The sequence below is a fragment of the Alosa pseudoharengus genome, unplaced genomic scaffold (genome assembly GCF_046254945.1).
Source record: "Alosa pseudoharengus isolate Yale_2024_CS ecotype anadromous, Long Island Sound unplaced genomic scaffold, YU_APseudo_1.1 YU_APseudo_1.1_scf_4, whole genome shotgun sequence".
In the NCBI taxonomy this organism is placed as follows: Eukaryota; Metazoa; Chordata; class Actinopteri; order Clupeiformes; family Clupeidae; genus Alosa; species Alosa pseudoharengus.
In genome coordinates, this window is record NW_027468774.1 from 12440788 (window position 1) to 12453606 (window position 12819).

Genomic DNA, 12819 nt, shown 5'->3' on the forward strand with positions numbered 1-12819 from the left:
AGACAGGCAATTGTTAAAAGCGCCAATTTGAAGCACCTAGCGCCAATTTGAAGCTAGGCCTACCCTAACTGAGACCACAGAATATTTACGATTTAATTAAGAGGGCAATATGATTGATCCGCCACAATCTTAACACATGCATTCACTGCCCAACAACGTGATGTTTCTTAAAGGAAAATTCCGGTTTTTAGCACTTTAAGGCCCTTTTCTGGTTTGTTTTGGATGAACTAGAGTGGTGGACACCGACATTTTGACGATTGGTCCTGTCTCGACTTTTCTGACTCGTTTTGAATCGCCTTTTCACCTCTCAGGGTGGCTGGCAATGGGCATACTGTAGTAGGCTACTCAAACATGTCCTAAAACAACCCTTAACGTTCGTTTTCAAAACTGCAACTCACCGAGTGGTTAGTGGTGTTCGTTGATGTTCCAAAACAAGTAGCGTAGCGAAATACAGTTTCTGTCGTCTTTTATTTGGCATTTTGTAAAATCCCATTGATTTCTGTTGGAAGACTCATTGCACGTTGCGCCACCGTCTATGCTTCAGGTTCAAATACGAATCATACATTGCGCCGATATATTTGCTTTTAATAGTCAACGAACTCCACTAACCACTCGGTGAGTTGCACAGTTTTGAAAACGAATGTTAAGGGTTGTTTTAGGACATGTTTGAGTAGCCTACTACAGTATGCCCATTGCCAGCCCCCCTGAGAAGTGAAAAGGCGATTCAAAACGAGTCAGAAAAGTCGAGACAGGACCAATAGTCAAAATTTCGGTGTCCACCACTCTAGTTCATCCAAAACAAACCAGAAAAGGGCCTTAAAGTGCTAAAAACCGGAATTTTCCTTTAATAGTTAGGTTGATAACAATTGTGCATTTTATGACTAAAGCATGAAAGTTTCACCATATAATCTTCACCCCCTAAAGTTTAATTTCAGACTTCAGATCTGACCTCTGGGGCTAGATATTTGCTGTATAATATACACATCTTTGAGGAGTAAAATATTTTTACAAGTCATTCCAGAATTCTATTGTGAAGATCTAGAACTTACATTAACTGCCATTCAAACTGGTTGATTGAGTTCATTATGACAGTATCAAATGGAACCTTTAACTGGCAACATTCTTATGACATACAAATGTGATTTATTTTTTTCAACTTTAGGCCTATTACTGCTATGCCTATAGATATATAAATACATAGTGGAATGGTAGATAGTAAATAATATGATAAAGAGCAATTTAATAAGGAACCCCTTTCAAAAGAATACACAAGTATTTGTCTCAACAATGTTTTCCTTTTTTAATGTCACGTCTCTATTGGCTGTGTATGTCCAGGCTAACAGTCTCCTGAGCAAGAGCAAAGATCAGTGCACTTGAGGGCAGCCTGTTTGCACCTGCAACATATAGTACACCCTTTTTTGCAGCCACAATGGATCAGTTCATAACAGCCATGGGAGGCCTCTAGAAGAGTGGTCTAGAATGCTGCCATCCTGTCTCATCCTTCACCCATACTTTGGCCTATAGGACACTGACTGGATCTGCTCCCTGCTATCTTAATTCAATGATCAAGATATTCTATCCCTAACCACTCACTGCACTGTAAAAAAGTATTTGCCTTGGTGTTATCTTAACTTCTGTTCTTTTGTTGAGTATGATTCACCACTATTGTTCAAATAACTTAGCAATCGATGTTATTGTCCCATAAACTAGTGGCACAGTTGATACAAAGCAGTTACGGATTACGGGTAAATGCTACTTTCCTGTTTATAATGTTTCTTTTTTCTCATTACTGTTTATTGTGGCTTTTTTGAATTTGTATGAGGTAGAACAACTGATAAGCAAAATTACTGTATAAGAGTTTCAGAGTATTGTCAGGATTACCATTAAGAAGAAGACCATTATTAAAATATATAGAATAGAGTTGAGAGTAGACATACAGTATCTCCTTTCCGGGTTCAATGCAAAATTGATTACTTTCTCAATTAGCTTTGACCTGTCCACTTGGAGGTGTCACAAAGTTGGGCACTCAATGCTTACTTGCATTATGTGTCTGTGTACTTCCTCCTGGGATGGATTTGATATTCATCTTATATGGTGGTGGTTCTTGGACCTTGTTTACTATGCATGTAATGGTTATGAAAGCTGTAGCAACTGGATTGATAGTTGTAAAAAGAAAGTTTATATTCATGATGTCAACACTGCACAATTAAATTTATGTACATCTGTTCCTGACTCTAGCACAATCAGTACTTTATGCCCTATGCACAGGATTAAGCTAAACTATCATGATCGTGGTCACAGGCCTTCATGAGAGCATCTCCGATATCCTCTTGGAATGTTAGAAGTGTGTCTCTCACCTGTGCATGAGCCCTTTTGTCTGGTTATACATCTTGCCTAGATCTATACTAGGCAAGATGTATCTGTTATAACTTTATTATTTCCAATATTAATGAATGAACAGTGCTTAATACATTAATAAAATGTGCAATAGTACTGCCTCATGTGCTATTACTACTACGTCTTACTATAGGCAACCTTGCATTTTTTTATTTTTTTATTATTATTTGCCATTCAAACTATTTTTTATATAGTTATTGATCAGAAAAATCACTTAATGTAGTTTGCCAAACTATAGGCCTAAAGGTGAAAACAGAAATCACATTTGTATGTGATTAGAATGTTGTCAGTTAAAGGTTCCATTTGAAACTGTCATAATGAACTCAATCAACCAGTTTGAATGGCAGTTAATGTAAGTTCTAGATCTTCACAGTAGAATTCTGGAATGACTTGTACAAATATTTTACTCCTCAAAGATGTGTATATTGTACAGCAAAAATCTAGCCCCAGAGGTCAGATCTGAAGTGGCTCCACGTCTAAAAATAAACTTCAAGGTGTGTAGAAACACTGAACAAAATGTCATGCTTTAGTCATAAAATGCACAATACTTCTCATTGATAAAGAGAGTTCCATTATCAGCATCATAGTTGGCCCCACAAGGCTTCCGTTTTAACATTCCATATGTTATCTTAATGCAGAGGAAGTAGATTGGGAACCAAATAGAACGTTCAAGCATTGTTTTTGTTTTTATTGTTGAAAGGGTCTATGGTAATTAAATGTGACTCATCCAGCCAGATACTTATTTGTATTCAGAGACTCTATCAATGCTGGAACCATTTACAGTGGTATATATGATATAGTAGTAACAGTATAAATTACTCTATTTATCCATGTATTCATTCTTTTATAGTTTGTTCAACATAATAATCCCAGTTGTCTGTTGCTTTATTTTAGTCTTCTTGCCTAATCTGTGCTGGGAGCAGTGTAGTAGCCACATGACAGTCCAGTCCCAATGCTCACCACAAAAAATGTAAATTATTATCATAAATTATTGGTCTGTATTGCAACCACAAATAATGTGTGTTTTTTTCTCCTGTTTTATGGTCCATAGGCAGTCCACAGGAGACCCTGAAGAGGGCAAGTGAAGTGCTGAAAGTAGTACAAGGATGGACAGAGGAAGCTTTGCCCAATAAGAGGGAGATACTGGGAAATCTACATAGCTGCATTGGTAGTTAAATAAGCTGCTGTAAACTGTGATTATAGCATCTATAAGAAGCATCTACTTTAAGAGCCATAATCTATCTTTGCTAAGGTAATGCACTTATGGACCTTGGGGATATGGAGAAGGCCCTAGACCACCATCACAAAGACCTGGAGTTAGCCACACAGAGGTGAATATCATGATAATAATGTGATAAAAACAAATACTCTATAATTGTCCTACTATAAATACTCTATAAGAGTCATCAGGGTCACCAATGAAGTGGAGTCAACTGGGGAAGTGAAAACCTTGAGCTAGTGGGTTTAATGGTTGCCTGAACTAGGGAGCCTTGTAATCATGATGCACCTACACATGTCAGTTAAAGCACATACATTACACATGTTGCCTGACAATATGTCATCAACGACACAACTGTCAACAGCATGACATAACTGACCATGTTACCCAACAGCAAATTATTCATTCAACCTTTATTTAATTCTCAGAAATTCGTTGAGGGTAACTTAGGCAAGTCCCTCCACTCGGCAGCCATATTGCAACACACTTTGGGCACTTATCGGGCATCTATTTCAGGTAGAACTGCGCGTGCACAAGGCTTCACAACACCAACCTCGCTCCAGCGTCGATCACAACACATGATTGGAACGATGTATTCACAACACACCACATGATTAGCGCGATGTATTTACATGTCGACTTTTGGCCACAGAAGGGGCGGGATGTGTGTAGACAACCCAGCAATCAATTTTCGGTTCGGGGAACGTTCCGCTGAAGGATGCGGGAATGTTCGCTGCTCGTTCACTGCTAACGTTCCCCTTACACTCGTTCAGGAAAGTTTTCTTGACAGCGCCGGAACATTCCTTCATTGTTAAATCTTTGGTTCCGGTAATGTTCGCGGAACGTTTTTTGAATCATGTTTAAAACAACAGCAGAGAAAAGTCGAAGCCTTCTAAACAGGCACTGAGTATGATTTGATTTGGGAGATATATCAGCTCATGATAGGAACTATACCTGTAGGTAATGTTCTGTGAACGTTCCTTAAAGGATAAAAAATGAATCCTTAATATAACCATCAGGGAACGTTCCCAAAAGGTTCCCTAATAATTGTAGAAAACTATACCTTTAGGGAACGTTCTGGGAATGTTCCTCAACCCTTAGAACCCGATTGACGCAAAGTGCGTCAAAAAACACACCCTTTCTTCTCTATTACATTGCTCCTGAACTGTTCATTGCAGCGAGATGATTTTTTATTGCGTGACAGAGCGGAAGTGGGGCTTTCCAACGAGACTATGCACTTGTCTGTACGATCAAGTATGAAAATAAAAACAAAAATCATGAAATTAAATCAAATTGCATCATATACAGTCTATACTTCTCTGCGTTCACCTGCGCACATTACTCTCGTTTGAATTACTCGCGAACCAGTGATTGCATAGATATGGCAAGCATATCTATATCGATCCTTCTGGCTTATAAAAACAGACGAAGTGACAAAATAATAACGTCATGTACACAAACCAACGCTGCACACCCATTACTCTCGTTTGAATTACTTGCGGACCCGTGATCGGATAGATATGCCACGCATGTCAGATCAAAGAGGAGACACAGAGCTATCATTTGATACCAAGTACATCCTTCTGGGTTATAAAACAGACGAAGTGACAGCTAAATAATAACTTCATATAGCTGGACTTACCCCACGTTTTTGTGTGTTTTTGTGGCAAAGCATGTAATAATCCACACTATTTTTCACATTTGCTCAGCCCCAGAGAATCCCTCCACCATGTCAATGATATTGACAGATTCATGACAGTCTGCCCTACACACACATGAAAGGTCGCGCTGCCAGCTTGCAATGGTGAGATACATGTCAAAATATAAGAATTTTTATAATACGCAAAATTAAATCGTTACATGAAATTGTGGCAGATTTGGGTAGCCTAGACTCTGCTGAAAAAAACAATATATAGCATGTGTGTATGACACTTACAATGACCAGGATAAATGCTTCTAACTAAAAGTAGTGAAAATGCCCTTAAAACAGTCTAGGGTTCTAAGGGTTAAATGCATCAATAATTTCAGACAACATAATCAGTATTCAGAGCACCAATTTTGTTTCTTTGTACTATGTCAAAATCAACCTTAAAGGTGCTCTAAGCGATATTACGTGGTTCTTAAGCTAAAAAATTTTTTGTTACATACTGCAAACATCACTTTGCCATCCGCTAGCTGCCTGTGTGCTGAATACACTGTAAAAAAACAGTCTCTGTGGACAGCCCAGGCTCCTTTAACTTTTGACGTCTTACTTTCACATCATCCAAATCCCTACTTCAAATCATTACATCTGTCATAGCCTACTGTTAAAGCTGCAGTTGGCAAGTCTGACAGATTGAGGGGACTTAGCCAACATTTTTAATGTTTACAACTCTCATGCCCCTCCTAGTCCGGCAGCCATGGGGTCAGACCTGGTTTCGTCGGTTAAAGTTTTTTTTTTTGCAGAATCTTGTAGACCAGGGGTATCTCTTTTAAATTTAGGAGGGTGCCCAGTGATATCCCTTGGGCAATTTTGTATATTAACCCTTTCTTGTTCAATGTATTGAATACAAGGTGAGACACTACAGGTGAATAGGGTAAAAAAAATAACTAGCAGATATCACTATGAAACTTCCCCAGTTGATTCCTTACATTAATATGGAAAAAAAATGTATTACAAGTTATCTGTAATATAAAGTTTAAATTTATATTACTGCATTGCTGCAGTAATTCAGGCAAAAGAAGCCCCAACTAAGTATTGAGTGCTGTACATGCTCATACTTTTCATGTTCATACTTTTCAGTTGGCCAACATTTCTAAAAAAAACCTTTTTTTGTATTGGTCTTAAGTAATATTCAAATTTTCTGAGATATAGAATTTGGGATATTCATTAGTTGTCAGTTATAATCATCAAAATTAAAAGAAATATATCAGTTATCAGTCTGTGTGTAATGAATGAATAAGTTTCACTTTTTGAATGGAATTACTGACATAAATCAACATTTTGATGATATTCTAATTATACGACAAGCACCTTGTGTTGTACTATTTCATGATTGCTAAACTTTTCATTCTTTTTAATGTTATCATTGATTGACTTGTGATTGAATAATACCGTTTAGTTGTGGACATTGCAAATTACGTTAGGGGTGGTAATGAATGCTGCTAAAAAGCTTAGTAATTTCCACACAATATGGCAAGGCACGGTGCTCGGTATCTGCGCTGTCTTCGTACATCGGCCCCACAGTGTTTCCCATACGTTGACTAGTCTGTGGCGGGGCGTCATGAAATCAAAACCGGCCGCCACACATTAATGTTCTATGTTGTAGCCTACTATTTCAATTAAACATAAGATAAAATCCTTTCTGAGCTGCACTTTTTACGCACACAGCCATTCCTTGCCCCGGCCCGCTCTCTCTCGTAATGAGCCTGCTGCCCCTCCTCTGCATGTGCATTTAACAAAACATTAATGATTGTTGAAGGATTGTTGTTGCCACATAGAAGCACTGCATAGAAGACAGCGGGTTAAATTGCTATTAAATCCGCTTAGCATCGTGACCATGCTGCGCTAATTTGTTCAAAACTGCTGCATTCAAGTTAACTCTGCTAAGTGTCATCACAACGTAGTAGGCCTACATTGAGGAGACTAAACCAGAGACTTTCTAATGAGGAGACACAGCACTCAAAAAATCCTCCATAGAAATGCATGGGGTTAGTTTGTAATGCCAATATGGCCGTTGTCTACACATATCCCACCCCTTCCTTGGCAAAACATCGACATGTGAATACATTGAGCCAATCATGTGGTGTGATGTCAATACATTGAGCCAATTATGTGGTGTGTTGTGCAGACATCGTGCCAATCATGTGTTGTGAACTTGCCGCTGGAGCAAGGTTGGTGTCGTGAAGCCTTGCACATGCGCAATTCTGCCGAATAGGATGCCCGATGAGTGCCAAAAAAGCGTTGCAATATGGCCGCCGAGTGGAGGGACTTGCCTAAAAGGACTTTGACTAAACTAAGTTAAGTTATGCACTCAAGCAGTATCTCAAAGCTAACATTAGAGTACTGTTTGGATGTCGAGTTTAGCATGCTTGTCAATTTCGTTACTCATGCAGGGCTCATTTTATTGACTCTGACACTGAATGTTTGCAAAATTCCAATGTGAATGTCAGCTACCGCCGCAAATTGAATCCAATTCTGCGGGAAACACTACCCCATAATGTCTGTTTTCTTTGCAGCAATTGTTTGGATCCAAAATCAAGAGCCCTGGACAACATTGGTCGTGTTTATGCTCGTATTGGCAATTTCCAAAAGGCAATAGAAGTGTAAGTATAAGCACTTTGTACTTAATTGGCACATTATGCAGAATTATGCGTAAACAATGTGTGTAATTTATTCTAAATGTTGTGACTTTGTGGTTGCATATTTAGTGATTGTCTAAATTAATTGTCAGGAAATTGATTAAACTTTTTATTGATGATTTTAAAATGCATTCTGGAGGGTTTTTGGTCTACTTTATGTAAGCTAACTAGCTGACAGCTATTAGACTTTCCATCCAGACATCCACTCAACGGCGCAGTATCAAGTTATTAAAGGCACTTGTCCTTCAAACCGATTACAGAATCATGCTGTATAATCACTCGCAACACTGGTGATGTGTAGCTCAAGCAAATCGGTGCAAACAAGCGACGTTTAAGGCTATTCGGCGCATAACAGTAACAGTATACATGTATGTGATTTTAAAGTATTGCAAGACATAAGTCATGTCACTTGATGATGAAGTTAGCATGAGGGCAGACGTTTAAGTTAAACATACTGCTTACACATTGTCACCTTCTTAAATTAATGGCATTCGTCATTTTTTTTTTTTTTTTTTTGCCTAAACCATCTTCATTCAATTTTTGGTTAACTTTTTTGTGTTTTCCAAAATACCTGAAAAGGATTTTAGGAAGGTGATGACATCCTGCCTTGCATTTTATTTCTGAATGTAGGCCTATAGTGTTCAGAATAAATAACATGTACATGAAATACAACAGGCACTTTTGCATCCTGATGTTTGTTTAGCTTACGGTTTTGCCACACGGTGGTGCGTCAAAATAAAAGTTTCAGGAGATATTTTTTCTTATTAGCACCATTTGATTTTTTTTATTAGCACCATTTATATTACACCATACACATGTAAAATTAACGCCACATGCATGACAGTTACTATCAAATGGTGTAGAAAAAACAGCAAGGATGGGATTCCTTTTAGGATGGTATATCCACATACAGTATTTTGTAATTTCGTATAGTTACAAAAGTTAGTTTTGTCTTTGTCCGAATGACTGTTATAAAAAATGTCTGATTTTGATTGTTTTAGCTGGGAAGAGAAAGTGCCATTGGTCCAGGATGGGCAAGAGAGAGCCTGGCTGTTTCATGAGATTGGGCGGTGTTATCTTGAGCTGAAACTGCATGACAAGGCACGGAACTACGGCTCCCAATCTCTCACCGCTGCTAATGAGATCAGTGATGAAAAATGGCAGATGAATGCCAATGTGCTAATAGCACAAGCTGAACGTAAGTCCACATTTTTAAACTTGGAGTATACCCAGTGTCGTATTAAGGAGTTGTGAGGCCCGGGGCTAAGTGCCAGGAGGAGGCCTTATATCGCCAGCCTTTCTCAAACTTCTTGGACCTGAGGCCCGGTCATGGCAGACTTTGGGGTCATAGGGCCCACCTACACAAACACCCCCCAACCCCCTTCAAATTATCATTATGATTATCATTGTCACAATTATTATTGTTATGCTTGTTATACATGCACTTCAAAGCAGTCAAAACACATAATTGTAGTATGTTGAAGTATGATGCTTGCATGAGAAATACTTCTCAAAACAACAGCAATTATATGGGTGCCATTGTTTTGGGATGTTTCCCTCATGCAAGCATCATACACCGGTTGGCAAAAGGAAAAAAATATTGATATCCTTTTCAATGAAATTTCATTCGAATGCCTGAATGTAAGGATTCAGGAAACACAGTACAAGCTTTTGTGTATGATAAATGGCGGACCAGATGGGCATAAATCACTGATCTGAAGATATTTAACAGGAAGACTAATTATGCTACAATAGCTTTTGGCCACATTATATTCAAATTTGACTATACTATACTCAATGTTAGACAGTGTATTAAATAGTCTCTGCTCGGTTTTTGGAAGGAAGTTGAAAGAATCCACGTTGTTCTATTAAAAGAGCATTTCACCGATTAGCATTAAGTAGAAACCCAGTAGTATCTTAGAATGACCGTGCTTCCCTCCCTCATGCCCTCCTGAGACGACAGATATCTGTATTTTTTGTCTGGGAAAAAACCTCAGATTACGCAAAAATCGTCATTCGTCAACTATGATGGGGGAGGGTAGTTTTGAAACTGATATGGCAAAAGGTAATTTTGATATGGTGCAGGAATCCGATTCTCATTACTGCCTGTACGAGCCGCGATACAGCGACGAACAGGAGGCCTGCAGCAAGACCTGTCTGTCTGATTAGTAGGAAAGCCCGGGCCGACTCGAGTAGGGGTGGTGTCAGTGCTCTCGACGGCACAGTATGTGTGGAGCACCTTAGCTTTGGAAGCTAAGCTGGCTAGGCTAGGCAGGCAAGGCTTTTGCCCTGCAGAGAAAGGTGATAAGTCACAACGTTTTCAGCCGCAGCAATGAAGAGGAAGGCTCAAAGAATTATGTCTGTATTTAATGAGAGAACCCATCATGAGTGAAGAGGGGGATGGGACCGGGATGCCAGATACTCCTGTTGAGCCTTTTAGAGTTGTCGTGGGCCTAATTCAATGAAACACCCATTAAGGAAATGTATTATTGTTGTTGTTACTATTATTCGAATTATGATTATCAAAATTGAAAGGGTAATATACATACATTCCATTCTTTCCTGTACTCTTAACAAAACCATAATTGTTTTTAATTTTGTTGTAGTGAAACTGAGCAACTATGAATCATGTGTTTCTCATTTTGAGATAGCACTTGATATAGCAACGTTCCTGCAAGATGGCCCAGCCAGAGATGCAATACATAAGGTATGAATCCATCAAATATGAGGTTCATCTACAAGGGGTGTGCAATGTTGACGAAATGTCTGGGATTTTGTCGATAATGATAATTATTACACGGCTCTTCACAAGACAAGTAGAACGCTCCATTGGCTTGAATGGGATTTCCCAAAGTTCTACGGTAAAATATATTCATGTAATTACCGCTGCAAACATATAATTACCGCTGTCAATGGCAACGGGTTTTGTGCTTCTGATACGTCTTTCATATCACTACGCAAGGACTGGAACTTCATTCAAAAGTGAAAGCAGACGGTTGACCAGCTGTGTTCTAAAGAATGTTTGATTCAAGTTCAGCGTGTGTTGATGCAAACTATTTGTTTCTCAGCAAATGCCACGATGAACGGTAACAGCTAGGCTATGTAGGCAATGAAGTGGAACAGGTTTTAAGGATGCAAAATATTATCTAAGTAAGGGATAATGTATAGAACGCCGGTCATTACTGGGAAAATAAGTCCCTTCAGGGCGGAACAAGACCCCTCCGCTGCACGTCGGGGTCTGGTTCGCCCTGTCGGGACTTATTTTCCCAGTAATGACCGGCGTTCTATACATTATCCCTTACTTAGATAATATTTTGCATCCTTAAAACCTGTTATGCAGCACATGTTCCAATACCGGGTCATTTACCCACCTCCCCCCAACATTCTAAATCAATTGTATGCACCATATTGCTATTTAGCATAGTAATGTTATACACCATTTGAAAGCTTTGATTCTTGGGAATCCAAAAATGACAACTTTTTTCATGTACAATCTGTATAGTGCTTTACATTCTCAGATTAATCTTATTATGTCTCAATTAAATTTGATCCAAAATGCCCCCCTCCCCCTCCTCCACTTTTGGTGCTACCCTGACCTCTGGCTGCAGTGTAGCTGCAGCACAATAAGTAGATGCAACATATTGGGTACTGAAATATTCACAAAAATCCATAGAAATTGAATCTTCATGTTGTATTATCCAATATTAGTTGTACAGATAGTTTATCTTATACACACTCATTGAACCAACAAAGTAAATGCAAAAATAGAGACTTTTTTGTAATGATTCCATATTTTGTGTTGTCAGTCTATATCAGAACACCTGACATACAATCTAATAGTCCACAAGAAACCTCAAAGTGTTACCTTTCATTTGAGACCAGGATTATGCTTCTACACAAAGGGATTCATGTGCAGTACACATTTGAGTGTCAGTATGCATTTTGGATAACAAAAAGTCCTATGGGGAGTTTCCATAGGCATTTTACAAAACGCATGAGCATACCTTGGCAAATAATGGTCTAAAGCACTCATATTTTCATTCTGTATTGATCTACTTTTGCACACAGCCTCACAAGACCTGGTGCTAGGGCTCAATTGTGTTTCTAAGGGATATCAAGTGACCCAGAGGGCTGAAATGTGGTCAGTTCAGAGATGCTTGTAATCCGGCAGAAAGAAAAAAACTATATTCTAGCCTCTGTAACTCTGTTTGAGTACATCACACAGTTATTTTGACTGTTTCATACGAAAACTACAGGTTCTCAGCTTTCTATAGAGGTCCAACATTTGATGGTAGGCCCCAAAAGAGGTGGGAACAATGCCCTTGTAAATAGGCACAGTGCAATTTCAGGCAAAAACTTCAATGTGGTTAAGAATAGTTTAACTTATTTTAAAGACGTTTCATCCTAAAAGCAAGTAAATTTGTCTGCCAGTGAGTTAAAGGTTGTATCAGCGATGGCGGGGTAACATCACTTCTGTTGATGTTCAAACAAAACAGCTAGCTCGCTCCCTCCCCCTCCCTCCCGTGCAATTGAAACTCCTGAATGCACATCTCGTCGGTTATTGGTTGGAACACTTTATTTTGCTTTTGAGTGGTTGGCAACACTTGTTGTTAGCAATTGTTTTGTGTGCTGATTTCTCATCTTGTAAGGTCCACTTTTATGTGGCCCATCAATTTCCCATAGTTGGCTTTAAACATTTTTGATAGGTCTGTCGTTGTAATAATTCCCAAATATCTAAATCCTTGAGACCAGTGGAAAGTTTGATTGGTTGATTTGATAACCAGCAGTTTTTGCAGTGTCTATATCTCACACCCCTATTATCTACATGTTTGACGGCAACTGATGTTTATGTTTGTGTGTGT

General features: G+C 38.8%; 1 protein-coding gene across 1 annotated transcript in view; it reads left to right on the forward strand.

Moving 5' to 3' along the window:
- The window catches only part of odad4 (outer dynein arm docking complex subunit 4), a 69271-nt gene that overhangs the window by 38012 nt on the left and 18440 nt on the right, over positions 1 to 12819 (forward strand). The window contains exons 9-13 of the mRNA XM_076265870.1: positions 3463 to 3565; positions 3650 to 3728; positions 7835 to 7921; positions 8959 to 9155; positions 10564 to 10664. Coding sequence (XP_076121985.1) covers positions 3463 to 3565; positions 3650 to 3728; positions 7835 to 7921; positions 8959 to 9155; positions 10564 to 10664 — 567 coding nt within the window. The remainder of the gene's footprint in view (positions 1 to 3462; positions 3566 to 3649; positions 3729 to 7834; positions 7922 to 8958; positions 9156 to 10563; positions 10665 to 12819) is intronic.